We start from the raw sequence: 17672 nt of genomic DNA, 5'->3' as shown, positions 1-17672 counted from the left end.
TGGTCCTAGAGATACCCCAGTCAACACCCTTCTGGCCCAACCTGAGAATTTCACATTCTTACATTTGCACCAGAAATGTGCATTTGGGTTCATCCATTTTTTAGGAAAAACTTTGGGTTGGGGGTAATTTTCTTAGCAGGACCCAGAGAACTGGATGTTGTCAGCTGTTAAACCAAAAGCACTGAATGCTTTGTAAAATATGAAGCACATGAGCCAATTGGAGAATAAGAGAAATTCAATCAACAAGAACTCATTGAAGCCTCGATCTCAGGCTGGTCACACACCAGGCTGTTTGGTCAGCCAGGCACCAGAATGTTGTCACTGACCTGTGGGTATTGTCAGTAAGGCCCATTTTGAGTCTCACTGGCCAAGATGAAAAGGTGATATCCATAAAGTGATGCATAATAAAATAATAAATTATTATCATACAGAGAGACAATATTGCAAAATTGCTAATAGAGTGAGTTTGAATCCTGGCTCTGAACAAGTCACTAAGCCACTAATCCTGTCTGTAAATGGGGTGATGAATCGTGCCCTGAACGGGGAGCTGCAGAAATTCTAGGAGATAATGGATATAAAGGAAACTTAGCTTGGCACAGAGTAAGCATTACCAACAAATATCTGTAAACCAAAAATGTCATGAAAAAGACAACGTTTAAACCAACATATGGATTATATGTGGCAATCTAAGTGATAGAAATATCACCATTTTTCATCCGCCATGTAGCAGCTGACGTAGGAAAGGATCCTCAATGAATGCTAAAACCACGGGATGAAAGTTTGTGGGAAGAACAGACATTTCTGCACAATCAGGTTACTTATTAATAAAATGACAAAGAAAAATGTCCCTTTACAATAGAGAGATCTCAAGGATGCCTGAATGTACCCTCAGTCTAAAAATGAGGAAACAATCACACAAACCTAAATTGAGGAACATTCTGCTTAGAAGAGACTTTTCAAAAACAATGTCTTGAAAGAATAAAAAGAGAAAGAGCAGGGAAGTGCGAAAGTGGTCTAGATGGAAGGAGACTATAGAAACATGACAACCCAAACCAATTCATGATCTCTGATTGGCCCTGGATTTAAAAACAAAAACAAACCAAAAAAACCTGTCAAGGACATTATCAGGACAATTGAGGAAATTTGATTTAAAAATGTTAAATTTCCTGAGTGTAATGACTGTATTCTGATTATTCAAAATAATATACTTGTATCCTTGTTCTTAGTATTTAGGGCATCTTCAGTATTTGGAATGATAGCTGATGTTTTTAATTAATTACAAAATGGTTTTAAAAAAGTGGTGCATGAATATGAGAAAGAGAGAGAAGAACAGCATGAAATACTATGAAATGTAAACAGTTTGTGAATCCAAGTAAAAGGTTCACTATACGATGCTCTCAACTTTTCTGTAACTTGAAAATTTTCAAAACAAAAAGTTGGGGCTAAAGATCAGGGTATGAAGAAAGACAGAGCAGGTAAGCGAGGAAGAAGTGAGTTCACCTCATGTACAGGAAGCCAGGACAGAGTCAGTCCTGCAAACAAGCAAATTAGGATGGTGGTCCTGAGCAGGGCACGAGGAGGCCCTCATGTTGCTGGAACTGCATCAACAGGAGCGACACCAGGCCTTGTCTCCTGGCAGTGCCCTTCTGGCCTTGCCTGCCTTCTTGGGCAGGGAACCACAAAGTATTTGCTGTCCCCCCCCACCGACCCTCCCCACCATTGGCTCTGGAGGGTCAATAAAGCCCCAAGAGTCTGGAGGAGAACAGTTGGCCAAAAGGGTGGACCCTCATCATGGTCCTCTCCAGCATGGGACCAGGGACTCTTTTCCCACCCCCTACCCCAAATCCTGGAAGTAGGAGAGAGGGAAGCATCTGAGTACCTGCCCAAAGATCCAGAGACTGGAATCCAATCCCAGAACCTCCCTCACAGACTTACCCACCACTCTACGGTCCAGCCCTTGGAGGTGAGAGCTGGGACCACATATGTGGAAAGGCATTGAGCCCTCCCAGCTGGAAAAGCCTCTGAATCTTCAAGAAAGGGAACACAAGCCATCAGTGACTCTCATAGCCTCAGTTCCCACCAAAGCACAAAGCATTTCCTGTGCCTTTTCCGTTATTTCACAAGCTGCCTCTTCTTACTCACCCTCTGGGCTCAAGGACAAAGGGCCTTTTCTCCTCCCCAAAGCCAGACAGCTGGCTCCGGCATCTCCTGGTCAACACCATGGCCAAGACCCCTAGTGACCACCTGTTGTACTCCCTGGAGGAGCTGGTGCCCTATGACTTTGAGAAGTTCAAGTTCAAGCTGCAAAACACCAGCCTGGAGAAGGAGCACCCCCGGATACCCCGAGGCCAGCTCCAGACAGCTAGGCCAGTGAAGGTGGCCGCTCTTCTACTCAGCCACTATGGGGAGAAGTCTGCCGTGCGGCTGACCCTGCAGGTCCTGAGGGCCATGAACCAGCACCTCCTGGCAGAGGAGCTCCACAGGGCGATTGGCCCAGGTAAGCGGACCCCATGTCCCCTTCTCTGCTGGCTGTTCATGAGATGGGGTGGAAGGTGCAAGAATGAGCATGTGTTCAGACCAGTGCTCTCTGGCTTGGGGGCTAGGAGTCCCAGGTCTACCATGACATTAGTGACTTTGGCCAAGCAAGTCCCTTTTCCTGCTCTGGTCTTTGGAGCTGGATTAGTAAAGCTAAGGCTCCCAATGGCTTAAAAAGGGCAGTGGCGGGGAGTGGGCAGCTGAGATTCTGACTCCGGGAAGGATCGGGAGATGCAGGAGCTAGATGCCTGTTCTTAGAGAATTCCTCACGTCATTTCTCATTAACACTTGCGCACAGACAAGTATCTGGGTGAGCAAAAATGGCTTGCTAGCCAATCATATTAACAGGGTTGATAGGTAATCTTTTCATTGTTACCCACCTCATTTCAGTTTTGAGGGTTTAAAGAAAATTTTATTGATTGATTTTAGAGAGGAGAGAGAGAGAAATATCGATTTGTTGTTCCACCTATTTATGCATCGATTGGTTGTTTCTTGCACGTGCCCTGACTAGGGATCGAACCCTCAACCTTGGCGTATGGGGATAACACTCTAACCAACTGAGCTACCCGGCCAGGGCTTGAGTTCTTTAATTTTATTTATTTACTTATTCTTTTTCCCCATCACCAATTATCCCCCATACCCTCTTCCACCTGCACCTGCCCCCTTCCCTCCTGCAGCTGAGCTCTTCCCTAACGCGCTTTAAAAGGCATTTAAAGACTGTCAGGAGGCCTTTTTCTCCCCTCTTCCTTCCTCTTGTCCCTCCCTCCCTCCGTTTCCTTTCCTTCCTTTTTCTCTCTTCTTTCCTTTAATCTTTTCTTTTCTCCCTTCCTCCTTCTGGTTCTTCTGCTGTACTTTCCGATTTTGTTACATTGTGATCAAATAATGCGACCTATTTGATTTCTGCTTTTAAAGACTTTGAAGATTTGGGGGGGGGGGGTGCTAACACCTGGTCAGTTTTTAAAAAGAGTCTTTGGTGTTTGAATTTGTCTTCTATTTCCACACTTTAAGAATACATTAGAAATGCTTTTCATGTGTTTCTATGTGGTAGGATAGTTTAAATAACATAAAAATCTCTGCTCTTTGAGGGATAGAACGAAACCAATTATAATCCGAATCCAGAATAATTTGATGAATAGAATTTTTAAATTACTTTTTCACATTTTAAAATCCAGTTATTAGCATCTTCAAGGTTTCTCGCCAGCTCTTAAGTCAGTTTCAGTAACTTACGTTTTCCTACAAAACCAACAGCAAAGTGTTTTAAACAACTTTAAAGTAATTTTAATAAGAGCTACTTGGTGCTAATTACAGGTTATTTTCATTTCTTTATTAGAGTAGTCGTTTTCAAATTATATCCCAGGATGATATATCAGGGATTCTTTAGAATATTAGCAAATACTTTATTCAAATTTTATTAAAATTTTAACTAAAAAGACTAACATTCATATTAAAATGTATCAGTAACCAAATTTTAAAATACAGTGTGTACTTGATCTCCTTTTTATGTAAATCTTGGAACTAAGCCTTTCCTGTCATTTCCATTTTATTAAACAGTATCCTGAAACTTCCAGGCAAGCTGTTTGTTTTTTTCAAATTGCCATTTACACTTACTTATCTGTGTGAGTTAGGATTTTCTTCACCTCATGAAACCAAAGGCAAAAACAGAAATGAATTACTTTGTGAAGTTTTAACTGTTTGAAGTTTTGAACTCATAACCCGATTTCAAAGTTGTGTGCCGATCAAACACCTTAATTCTTTTTTCCAGTTTTATTGAGAAATAATTGACCTACAGTACTGTGTAAGTTTAAGGCGTTCAGCATGATCTACATATATTGTGAAATGATTACCACATAGGTTCAGTCAACACTCATCTTCTCATATAGTAAAATGAGAACTCTTAGGATTTACTCCCTTAACAACTTTCCAATATGTCATACGGCAGCGTGGAAATTCTGTTCACCCTGTCTGGGGGCATGCCGCCTAGGACCCTCTTCAAATGAAATTACTCTCTTGAGTTTTTGGACTACATGAATAATGTGAATTTGGGCTAAAGCATAAAAGAGAGCACTGTGCTGCCCTGGCCGGTTTGGCTCAGTGGTTAGAGCGTCAGCCAGCGGACTGAAGGGGGCCCAGGTTCAGTTCTGGCCAAGGGCACATGCCTTGGTTGCAGGCTTGACCCGGGCATCAATGTTTCCCTCTCCCTCCCCCCCCCACACACTCTCTCTAAAAAGCAATGGAGGGAATATCCTCAGTAGAGGGTTACAAAAAAAAAAAAAAAAAAAGAGCCCTTGTGTTTATAAATCTTCTGTAGAGATTTCTTTTTCTACTCTATCTGATGTCAAGATCTACAGGTACACATCCTTGCTGTTCCCTTCTGTATAGAAGCTTTTCTTTAAAACCTTTAGATATGTATTTTCAAACATACTCAGGAGTAGAGGATACTATGATGAAGCCTCTCTGTACCCATCGCCCACTTCAACGATTACCACTATTTTGCAATTATGAATACATCTATTCTTCCCCTTGCTTATGTAATTGAGTTTTGTTTTACTGGAGAATTTTATTTATTTATGTGTTTGTTTTTAATTGAAGTAACATTGGTTGCTAATATTATATAAATTTATGGGGTACATTATAATTTGGTATCTGTATACACTACAGCATGCTCACCACCAAAAGTCTAGTTTCCACCTAATTCTTTATTGATTGATTTTATAAGTGAATTTTTTACTGATTGATTTTATAATCACACACAAATTTATACCAGTAAAGTAGGGTTTTATTTAGTTTATGTATGAAGAATTCTGTTTTTGGAATTCTTCTGTTGGAAACTAATTCTCCTGCCTAAAATGTTTGAAAGCACTATTTGAAAAATATATAGCAAATAGTATGTTCTTATTTAATGATAATTGATTGCTATCGTCTAGAATGTTCTGAACTCTAATTTCTGAGGGGATTCTTTCTTCTCTCTCTTCTCCCAGCCCTTGGCCCTAAGCACCTGACATTTTCATGTCTTTGCATCTCCTTGTCTTTTCAGAACGTCAGATACAAGAAAGTGACACTGACTGTCCAGCAATGTCTTGTTCTTCTGGGGAGAATAAGCCCAAGAACCTGAGGATACCGGATGGCCTGGAAGGCGACAGGCAACAGCAAAGTGGTGATGGGGCAGCCAGCCAGCCCGAGGCTGGGAAGGGGCCCCAGAAGAGGCCTCAGGGCAAACGGAGAGATCAGAAGGGCTCAGAGGGCCTGGATGTGCTCAGCAAGCCAGGGGCCAGGGGCGGGACTCTGTCGCCCAGGAGAAACCCATTCCCCAGCAAGGTGCAAGGGGTGAGTGTGAAGCTACGCCGGAATGCCAGCTCTGCAGGGAGGCTCCAAGGACTCTCCAGTGGGTCGTTTGCTGGATCCCCAGGAAGGAAAGAATGCAAGATATCTGAAGCATGTGCACCTTCAAAAAAAAATCGACCCAGAAGTCTTGAATTTACCATTTCCTCAGGAGAGAGAGAACCCCCCAATCCAGAAATTCTTTTGCTTCAAGAGAAAATGAGAAGTGAGAATCTGGATTTAGCAGCTACCCCCAGCAAAGTGGCCACTCTGGATGTAGGGGCTACTGTGGCTCCAGATAAAGGCTCCAGAAATCCAGACAATTCTGTGATCCTGGATGGGGGAGCAGTCAGGAATATGCTTTCTAATGTATTGTTGGCTGGGGAGGAGAAGACCTGGGAGCATCCACAATCCACTGCACCCTCAGAGAAAAATGGAATTGAGGGTCCAGAGGCCCTTGAGACCTTGAAGGAGGTGGCAGGCAGTGTGCTCCATGAGTTTTCAAATCTAGAAGTCTCTCCATCTTCAGGTAAGAAAGGCCTCCAGAATCCAGAAGACCTGGTATCCTTAGGAATGGTGGCCTGTGCAGGTATTCCTCCACAGACCTTTTTTTATCTGCTACTATATTTATGTGACTGGGTCCCTGGGTGCCCCCTGAAATCCCCAACCCTTTGAGAATCTGTTGGAGGCTGTGAATCCTGAAAAAATAATCAATATATGGATATCTTCACAAAATGTTGCATGAAATTTCAGTTAGTTCTTACACATTCTGAAGTCCTGTTTTAGAATTCCAAGGGCTTCATGGACCCTGGGTTGAGCATCTGGGAGAGACTGGGTAAAAATATTCCCTTCTCTCAGTAACCCCATGGCAGTATGTCATGGGGCTGAGAATCTGCCATTTGTCTCTCTCTGGGCAGGGAGGAGAGCTGTTGGCTAAAACCCTAGGTCTCTTTTACTAAGGAGGTAGAAATTAGGATTATGTTGGGTTTTGTCAGAAACACCATAGTAACAGTAACTGAAACAAGACAGAAGTTTGTTCCTGTTTCACACATGATTCGCAGGTGGCCCAGGGCAGATGTGGTACTCCATGGGCCAGGGGCCCAGGCTCCTGCTGTTTTTCTGTTCAAGTTTGCTTTCAAGCTCATGGTCTCAGATAGTGGCATCCTCATTCCAGGAAGCAGGATAGAGAGACAAAGGAGAATAGTATCACTTAGGGAAGTTTTCCAGAAGTTTCTAGAAGCTAGTCATGACACCTCCATTTACATCCCTTTAGCCAGAATGTAGTCAAATGGCCACAACCAAATGCAAAGGAAGGAAGTGAGAATGGTTATTGGGGGACTTCTTGCAGTCTCACTTACAGATATAAATTTCTGGGACGCTGTGAAAGGAGGAAGTGAAAGGTTACTAACGGATTGTGTTTCTGTTTCTCCCTGGATCTCCTGTTATTTCTGCTTTATTATTTTTTTATTTTTTAAGTTTATTGATTTGGGGGGAGGGGGGGAGAGAGGGGGAGAGATTTGTTGTTCCACTTATTTATGCATTTTTATTTATTTATTGGTTGATTATGCATTTATGTGCCCTGACTGGGGATTGAACCCACAACCTTGGCATATTGGGACGATGCTGCAACCAACTGAGCTACCCGGCCAGGGCCCGTCATTTCTGCTTTGTGAAGCTGTGCTATGGTCTTGGGGCAGAGCTAGTTATAGCTGTATGTTGTCATGGCAGATTATACCCGTTAGCCTTATAAAGTCCCCTTCTTTACTTTCACTTAATGCTTCCTGAACCTGGGTGTGAAAGGTAGTCCAGCCCTGGCTGGTGTTGCTCAGTGGTTAGAGCGTTGGCCTGCACACCGAAGGGTCGTGATTTTTTTTTTTTTAATATATCTTTATTGATTTCAGAGTGTGGAAGGGAGACGGAGAGAGATAGAAACATCAATGATGAGAGAGGATGGGGATGGAGCCCACAACCCGGGCATGTGCCCTGACCGGGAATCGAACCCCGATCACCTTGATCCCAGGTCAACACCCAACCCCTGAGCCACGCCCAGCCGGGCCCAAAGGGTCATGATTTTGATTCCCAGTCAAAAGCATGTACCTGGGTTGTAGGTTCCAACCCTGGCCCAGGTCAGGGCATGTGTGGGAGGCAACCAATCGATGTGCCTCTCTCACATCAATGTTCCTCCTTCTCTAATCGATATGCTTCTCTCTCTCCCTCCCACCATCTTTAAAAATATCCTTGAGTGAGAATTAACAACAAAAAAAGGTAGTCCATTTGTTCCTTTATTCAACACATACTTCCCAAAGGCTCACTATGAGCCATGGACTCTGCAGGGGCTGAGTGTCTGGCTATGAGCTAGTCAATGTCTCCCAGAAGTTCCTACAAAAGTAATGAGCAGCCTGGGTGGTTTTAAGTGGTAAAGCAAACACTAGTCAAAATGTCTTGCTGTCTTTATATCAACTGCTAGATCAGTGTATGTGTGGCAGGAAGGCATAGAATTTACAGCAAAAGGCCTTTCTTTAGGATAAGTGCTCAAGAATTCCAGGTCTCATGAGATCTAGCCCTTAGCTGTCAGTCCCAGGGACTTGTCTGCTTGCCTTGCTAGAGGGGAATTGGAGTGGGGCAAGCTAGGAAGTGGCCACAGTCTAATGGAGAACTCACGTGTCCCAGGCGTGGGCTCTTTCTCTGCTGTGCTTTTGCATCACCCCTTGGTAACATCTTGGTTTTGTCACTCAGGAGATTTTTCCACTGCTATGTCCCCAGGTAGGCTGCAGGATGAAGTGTGTCCCCTCTGCCGGGCCCAGGAAGGAGATCCAGTTGGTGGCACTTGTGTGCATACCTGCAGTGCCTCCGTTGCTTCTAGGCATCCCAAGGCCTCAGGTGATTGCTTGCCCAACTGCCTCAGGTGCCAGGTCTCACTCCCAGGGAAGAGCTCTGGAGGCCTTGAACGGCAGGAGGGCCGGCAGGTGGCCAGCCTGAGCCCAAATCCCCTGCCGCAATGTGAGCGTCACATGAAGCAGGTCCAGCTGCTCTTCTGCGAGGACCATGGGGAGCCTATCTGCCTCATCTGCAGCCTGAGTCAGGAGCACCGAGGCCACCGGGTGCGCCCCATCGAGGAAGCTGCCCTAGACTACAAGGTAGGGCTTCCTGCCTGGGGCCCTTCTCTGCTGAGTACGTGGACGTGTGGGAGCTTGCTTCATTTTCCCAATGACACTAGAAGTTGGTGCACTAGCCACCATTCTTGAGCTGCAAATGGCAAAAACACAATACAAACCAGGACAGCAAAGAGAAAAGTTACCAGTTCATGCAGCTCAGAGGTCCAAGGGCCTCGCTTCAGGTGTGGCTGAACCCAGGTGCTCACAGGAGGTCATTAGGAATTTCTCTTTCTTGCCTCTGCTTCCCGTGGTGGGATGGATTCATTCTTTCTCTTTCCTGGGCATCCCTCCCTTTGCTCTTCGCCGCAGCACCCTCAGCTTTACTCCCTGAAGCAGATGTTCCCCTCTAAAGTTGGCACCAATTAAAGATAGCAGGAGCCAAGTTTAAGTTTCAACAAGTGCTCTTTGTCCAGGAGCAAATTCGGAAGCAGCTGGAGCATCTGAAGGAGTTGAGAAGATTTGGAGAAGAGCAGAGATCTCAGGGGGATAAGAACACTGAGAAGTACCTGGTAAGGCCAAGGGCGATCTATGGCCAGTCCTTACCTGGGTGCACCCCTGCAGGAGGGAGGGGTGGAGAGTAAACGGGTCCCCGAGGTTCTGTTCTGGTTCATAGGGAAGCAAAGCTGATCATATATTTAGAATTACCTGCTCTTGGTGGGGGGGGGGGGGCGGGGGGAGGTAATGGGTGTCCAAACATGAGCTTGTCCTTGTAGAGGGGGACCACCCACCACAAGAAGGGACATCTCCAAGGACCCTGTCACACTCTCTCATACTCACCACAAAATGGTTTAGAGAAACTAATGCCAGTGGCTGTGGCTGTGGCTGAGGGAGGGGATTGAGGAAAAGGAAGGAGAGACTTTTCAACTTTGAATACTCCTCTTTATTGCTTTTATCATTGTTGTCCATTTTATCTTTTTACTAAAACCATACTGATCTTTAATTTTTTAAATCCTCACCCGAGGATATTTTTTCCATTGCTTTTCAGAGTGGAAGGGGGAGAGAAAGAGACATTGATGTGAGAGAGACACATCAATTGGTGGCCTCCTGCACGCCCCCGATTGGGGCCAGGGATCAAGCCTGCAACTGAGGTCCTTGACTGGAATTGAACCCAAGACCCTTCAGTCCACAGGCTGACGCTCTAACCACTGAGCCAAACCAGCTAGGGCAAACCGTATTGCCAAATGGTTAAAGTATATTTTCTTTCTATATTTTATTTTATTTTTTAAAATATATCTTTATTGATTTCAGAGAGAGGACAGGAGAGGGAGAGAGAGAGATAGAAACATCAATGATGAGAGTCATTGATCGAGCCCACAACCCGGGCATGTGCCCTGACCGGGAATCGAACCCTGATCGCCTGGATCCTAGGTCAACGCTCAACCGCTGGGCCACGCCTGGCCAGGCTAAAGTATATTTTCTTTAAAACCATGGTTTTGCACCCTGGCCGGTTTGGCTCAGTGGTTAGAGCGTCGGCCCGCGCACTGAAGGGGCCCAGGGTTGATTCCAGCCACGGGCACGAACCTCGGCTGCAGGCTCGATCCCCGGCCCTGGTTGGTGGGCGAGCAGGAGGCAACCAATCGATGTTTCTCTCTCACATTGATGTCTCTGTCTTTCTGTCTCTGTCTTTCTCACCCTTCCACTCTCTCTGAAAAGCACTGGACAAATATCCTTGAGTGAGGATTTAAAAAAATAAAAAATCAATAAAAATAAAACCATGGTTTTGCAATGCCACAAATTATTGGCCTTCCTCTGTGGAGCTGGTGTCCAGCCTCTTGGATGCATAAATTGTTTCCATTTTACCTGCAAGTAAAGGCACCTACCCCACAGAGCCTCGATTTATCTGATACATTTCTGTTGGTTGGATCCCATCTCCCTCTCTGGGACCCAAACTTACGTTGGGACCCATCACATCACAATGGGAAACAGGCAAAGGTAAAAAAGGATGGGAGGAGGGTGACATTAGCCCAGGCATCTGACTTTTGGGAAACTCCTAAATTGTAGTGTCTTAGAATTTAGCCACTTAGAATTTGTGGCTAAGAATTTTTGGATGGAACACGAGTCAGGGATGGCCCCTGAGAAGGGTGAGTCAAGAACCTGGGCTGCTCAGGGAAACCAGGGGAACAAGAGGGTTCAGCCTTCACCTAAGAAACTCACGGTGACACGGGTCCCTGTGAAAATCAGATGCCGTTTTCAGAATTTCTCCTTGTCCTCCCTTCTTTCAATAATAACAAAAATTTTTTTTAGTAATAGGTAAGAGGAAGGGAAAGTTCTTCCTTATAGCAGAATGCCAGCTAAAACAAGTAGTGAAGAATAATTGAAATAGAAATTTCCATTATACAACCACCAATATAAAGCTGACACCAACAGGGATCATCAACTAATGCTAACATCTTTAGAAGGTCCTTGGAGTACAGGATATTTACACACTCTCAAAGTACACTCCATGAATTACTTAATAACTATAAAGGAAACATGTATATTTACAGTGGAGAGATCTGGTAGACACCTCCTTCATCAAGTGACCAATACTAGTACTGCAGTAATGGTGATGGACAAACTAGACATTCTTTGCCTCCCCATGAGATGTGCTAGGAAGACCACAGCATTAAATATGTGGTATTCTTGCCCACAATGCTTAGCCTGAATTTAATCATGAGCAAAATTATCAGACAATTTTAGAATATAGGCCACTGAACAAGACAACTGACCTGTCCTTTAAAGAAAAAAGTCAATGTTACTACCATCAACAACAACAAAAGGTGAGGAGGCACTTTTGGTCCAAAAGAACTAAAGTTAGTCCTGTCCTTTTGAGCCAAAAATGATGAGACTTCTTAAGTCCAGTCTTATTGGATCTAAAGGGCCTTCACCCTCTTTGGAGAAAGGAAACGGTGCTCTAGAGCCACTTCACCTCTCCATAGAGGCGTCCTACTGATGATGGGAAACGGCAAGAGAGCTAATGGTTGGCCAGTGTGCAACAGCAGTGGAAGTCAAGATCATTTACATTTGAATAAATGGACTGACTACCCCACTCAGAGCCATATTGAGAACCTTCTGCATGCCAGCACTTGGGGCAGGGAGTGGAGAAAAGTTTACATTCTGGAGAGATTGGTGGTCATAATCTCCATTTATGAGCCCAGGTATATGCCATTCTCACACTAGCTTTCAAGAAAAGAAGAAGGTAACATCTTAGTGTCCTGTGGCTGCTATAACAAAATACCACCAACCGGGTAGCTTAAACCACAGAAATTTATTCTCTTTCCGTTCTGGAAGCTAGAAGTCCGAAATCAAGGTCTTGGCAGCACTGGTTCCTTCTGAGGGCCATGAGGGAAGGACATGTTCCAGGCCTCTCTCCTCAACTTGTAGATGTCTTTCTTCTCCCTGTGTCTCTTCACATGGTGTTCTCCTTGTGTTCGTGTCTATGTCCAAATTTTCCCACTCCAGTGGCCTACCCCACTCCAGTATGACCTCATCTTAACTAATTACATCTGCAAAAACCCTGTTTCCAAATAAGATCATATTCTCAGGTACTGGGGTTAGAAATTTAAGATATGAATTTTAGAGGGAACACAATTTAACCCATAACAACAGGTTTTAGGGCATTTTCTAAGAGCCAGTCCCTTCCACCCTTAGTCTGTTGTGGAAGGTTCTGGTCCATTTTGCCTCCTGCTCTGGAATGCAGGCCTCTAAAAGGCCAAGAAAGCCTGCTTCTTATCCACTTCCAGGAGGTGGGCTTCTGGGGATTCCCTGGGCACACAAATTCACCTTATTGCAGAGACCCCTATACCTCCCTGTCCTGTTCCCAGAAACAAACTGAAATCCAGAAGCAGAGAGTCAGGTACCAGTTGGAGCAGTTGTGCCGGTTTCTGGAGCAGCAAGAGAGGCTCTTTGTGGCCTGGCTGGAGAAGCTGGGCCAGACCATTGGCCAGGTCAGGGAGACATATGACACCCAAGTGTCCAGGGACGTTGCCCTTCTCAACAAGCTGATTGAGGAGCTGGAGGCCAAGCAGTGCCAGCAAGAATGGGAGCTTATGCAGGTGAGTGTAGCTGAACCTGGCCTTGCCCTGCCCACTGTACCCAGTAAGATGACATGGGCTCCTAGCATGGACATCAGCTCTGCCCAAGCCAGTGGGTGAGGTCCTTGGGGCCAAGGGTGGGACTTGGTCTTGGTGACCCACAATACCTCTTGTGCCCAGATCCCTTTGGTGACCTCTAAGGAGCCCAAAGTGGCCCAGAATCCAGGGGATCTCCAGGCATCTCCCAGAAGAGGTCAGCAGGGCTTGGGTGCAGTTCTATTGCAGGCCACAGCTGGGCTGCCACCTCGGGGAGTCAGAATTAGAATTGGGAGAGAGGCCCCAGTTTTGCTGATGCCCTGGGAACCAGAAAGAGAGGCCAGTAGTTAGTGCAGCCCCTGGGAGATTAGTAATGGAGAGCTTCCCTCTTTTCTCTCCTAGGACATCGGAGTCACCCTGCACAGGTAACCAACCGAGAGGTCCCCTGGTGATCCCTTGGGTGTCCTGCAGGAAGCATTTGGGGAGGCAGTTCTAGAAGGGAGACATTCCCAACCCTGGGTCTGGGACTCCTCCCCGAGCTCCTCTCATTTCCTGCAGCTACCTAAGGCCTTTCTGGATTTGTGTAAGGAGAACAAGAGTGTGATCAGGAGGGAGAACATGGGGTTGAAGACTGGAAAGAATGAACACAGCCTGCCATTGATGGTGGCTTCCTAAGAAACCTCCCTAGTAGACTGTCCTGAGCAGTTCACCTCATGAGAACTGTCTGCAGGGAGGGCAGCGCCGTCCAGGAGTGCAGCTGCTAACTAAGCCCAGCAGGCAGGGAGGGCAGGCTGGACGCTACGGTCATCCCTGCAGCTTTACAGAATCCTGCCGTCCAGGCCCTGGCAGATGAACTAAAGCTGAAATAACATAAAATTTACCGTTTTCACATTTTCAAATGTACGTTAGGTAATATTAAGTACATTCACATTGTTATGCGGCCATCCCCACCCTCCATCTCCAGAACTTTTTCATCTTCCCAAAGGGAAACTTCATCCCATTAAACAGCTCTCATCTCCCCCAACCCCAGCGCCTAGTAACCCCCTCTACATTCTCTTTGTGAATTTGACTACACTACCTACCTCATAGAAGTGGAATCATAAAATATTTGTACTTCTGTGTTTAGCTTATTTCATTTAGCATAGTGTCTATACGCTGTAGGAGCACGTGTCAGAATTTCATTCCTTTTTTAAGGCTGAATAATACCCCACGGTATATATATACCAAATTTTGTTTATCCATTCTCCCACCAATGGACACTTGTATTGCTTCCACCTTTTAGATATTGTGAATAATGCTATTAATATTGGTAGAGATATGTCTGATTCTCTGCTTTCAACTCTTCTGGGTATATACCCAGAAGTAGAGTTTCTCTATCCTGTGGTAATTCTATGTTTAGTTTTTTTGAGGAACCACCACATTTCCCACAGTTTCTGCACCATTTCACATTCCCACCAGCAATGCACAAGCGTTCAAATCTCTCTACATCCTTACCAACACTTGTTTTTTCTTTTTTTAAAAATGTTTACTTATTGATTTCAGAGAGAGAGGAAGGGGGAGAGAGAGAGAAACATTGATTTGCTGCCCCACTTATTTATGCATCATTGGTTGATTCTTGTGTGCCCTGACCGGGGATCAAATCCGCAACCTTGGCGCATCAGGATGATGCTCTAACCAACTGAGCTACTACTGGCCAGGGCTATTTTTTCTTAACAACAGCCATCTTAATAGGTGTGAAGTAGTGTCTCATTGTGTTTTTCCCCTCATCTATTATCATTTTATTTCAATAGAAAGAAAATGACTCAGGAAGTGTAATTAATTTGACATAGATCATTCTGGGCTGAGCATTTCAATATCAGAAGCATTTTAAGGCCATTGTTAAAACTCATTGTGGGTTTAACATCAGTGCTTTTAAAAGCTCCCCAGGTGATGCAAATCCATGGGCAAAGTTGAGAACCAGTGTTTTGAACTTGAAGTCCAGGGAGGACTTTCTTTACAAAGCCCAGGTTGAGCGGGGTGTGCCCTGTAGAGGCTGCACCTCCCTTCCATTTTATGGGAGCTTGGGCCTCTCCATGCTCCAGCCCTCTCTGGACAACAGTCTTTTGTCTCCAGAGCCAAGACAGTGACTGTCCCTGAGCCATGGACCACCCCTCTAGAGGTGAAAGAAAAGATCCACCTGCTCCACCAGAAATCAGAGTTTGTAGAGAAGAGCATGAAGCATTTCTCAGGTAGGTGGGCTTGGGGAAAGACAGGAGGTGCCCACTCGCTTCCTCCCAGAGATCCATGTAGTCCAGAGCCCCCAGGCATCCCTTCTCCATCTCTCATGGTCTTCTGACTCTGCCTTCAGCCCCCCCAAACTGTCCCTAGCTGGGGAACTAACTCTAGCTCTCTTTCTCCTTTAGAAACCCTGCGTTCAGAAATGGAAACTTTCAATGGTGAGTATGGTGGTGGTAATATGTGCTGAGCAGGAGTTATTGTGATACTCCCTTATACTACTGATTTCTGGGCATTATTTAGAAGAGAGAAAAACATCTGTAACAAAGGAAAGAGAAAGGTGATGACAGGTCCTCACAGGCTATGTGTAAGACTCCTTTAGCTGGGTCAGCTCACCAGACCAGAGAGGTCCAGGTGCCTGGGAGGAATGGGGTTATATCCAAGCAGAGGAATCAGGGCCCTGAGCATAGGGGTTCTTGTCTTTCCTTGTTGTGGGGATCAAGGTAGATTTAGCCCTCTGAGTGGGAATGCACAGGATTTTTTCTCCTTTTTCTTTGTAGTTCCAGAACTGATTGATGCTCAGGCACATGCTGGTAAGTGCCCAGATCAAAGTGAGTGCCTTGGCCTGATGGGTCCCTGTGCTGCCCCCGGTTCCAGAAGAATGGCCCTGTCCATGCTTCCTGGAGGTGGGGAGAACCTACGGGGATGTTGCCCATTGACTCCAGCTAGGTATTCTAATTCTCTCTGCAGTTAATGTGTTTCTGGATGCAGAAACTGCCCACCCCAACCTTATAGTCTCTGATGACCTGAAGAGTGCTCGACTTGGAAACAAGTGGAATCGTATGCCTGACAGTCCGGAAAGATTTGATAGCTGCATCTTTGCCCTGGGCTCTCCAAGCTTCCTCTCTGGCCGCCATTACTGGGAAGTGGAGGTGGGCGACAAGACAGGGTGGGTCCTGGGCATCTGCAAGGCATCCACAAGCAGAAAGGGGAACATGGCTCTGTCACCAGAGAATGGCTACTGGGTGGTGATGATGATGAAGCGAAATGAGTACCAGGCATCCACATTTCCCCCAACCCGCCTGCGGATGAGGGAGCCCCCAAGGCGTGTGGGCATCTTCCTGGACTATGAGGCTGGGGACATTTCCTTTTACAATGTGACAGCCAAATCGCACATCTACACATTCACCAGCTTCTCCTCCTCTGGGCCCCTTCAACCTGTCTTCAGCCCTGGGACACATGATGGAGGGAAGAACATGGATCCTCTCATCATCTGTCCAGTGGGTGACAAGGGGCCTCACTGAAAGCCCTACATTTTGCATCTCTCTTCCAACTCCCAGCCTTGTATCTTGAATTCATACATTTGACAGTAATTATTGAACATATCCTGGGTTCTGGGTACACTGGGAAATAAATCAGAGAATAGTCCCTGTGCCCCAGGAGCTTATGGAATAGTAGTAGAAACTAGCTAGGTACTCAAATAATGGCAAACCAAGGGCGCAGAGAACATCTTTTCACGGAAAGATGTACTGATGACATGCCATGTTTTTTCAGAGTACGAAGTACATGGCTATTGCTCAATAAACCCTTGTATGGATCAGCACCCTAAGATGTTCCTGAGACAGAGATCCCACCCTCATTTTCCCTCAGTACCCATGACAAGGATGTATCCCCTCATTTTATTCTCTCCTGTCTTGAGGACTTGGAAATTCTAGGGGGAAAAACAAGCAGAGTGGATTGCTATAAAAAACTTTTGTACCTGGTACAGCTCCTTTGACTATTTACTTGTAGAATCTAGATACTGAACTTTTTTTATAGTACATTCTTCATAAATATTTTATATATTAAACATTTATATCTGTAAGATAAAATTTTCCCTGTCTGTTGTTTTTTTTAAATATAATTCACATACCATAAAATTCATCCTTTTAAAGTATATAGGACTTCCGGTCAAGATTGTTGGAATAGGTAAATGCTGTGCTTGCCTTCTCCCATAAAAATCACAACTAAATTATAGAACCACCCTTGAGAACCATCTGAAGACTAGCTGGATGGAACTCCTACAACTGAAGATATAAATAAGAAGCTGCACAAATACTGGTAGGAAAAACAAAGATGTGAAACAGGCTGGCCCCACACCCACGTGTGCTGGTTAAGAACTGGGAGGGAATCTCAGTGTGGAGGTCCTCCCTGAGGAGCCAGGGGTCCCAGCCCTACACCTGGCGCCCCAACCCATACCACCAGTGCCAGGAAAAGGATTTTCCAAAACACCTTTCTGTGAAAATCAGTGGGGATTCTGTCTGGGTGACATGGAGGGCTGCTGCTGTCCCAGGTGTTCCTCTTTAAGGGCCTGTGCATGAACTTACTTGCTGATGTACTCACTCCCTCTGACTCCAGCTCA

At 45.4% G+C, this 17672-nt stretch overlaps 1 protein-coding gene across 1 annotated transcript; it reads left to right on the top strand.

Annotated features, from left to right (window-relative positions):
* Positions 1-2205: 2205 nt before the first annotated feature.
* MEFV (MEFV innate immunity regulator, pyrin) lies at positions 2206-17138 on the top strand. Its single transcript, XM_081131081.1, has 10 exons — positions 2206-2497; positions 5570-6382; positions 8617-8990; positions 9422-9517; positions 12812-13042; positions 13460-13482; positions 15170-15285; positions 15460-15492; positions 15832-15864; positions 16022-17138. The coding sequence occupies exons 1-10, from the start codon at positions 2221-2223 to the stop codon at positions 16573-16575; spliced, it is 2550 nt and encodes an 849-aa protein (XP_080987207.1). The 5' UTR covers positions 2206-2220; the 3' UTR covers positions 16576-17138.
* Positions 17139-17672: the final 534 nt, after the last annotated feature.

This window comes from Miniopterus schreibersii (assembly GCF_964146895.1).
Source record: "Miniopterus schreibersii genome assembly, chromosome: 3".
Lineage (NCBI taxonomy): Eukaryota > Metazoa > Chordata > Mammalia > Chiroptera > Miniopteridae > Miniopterus > Miniopterus schreibersii.
Note: the sequence above shows the minus strand (reverse complement) of the source record. Positions and strands in the feature narration are given on the sequence as shown.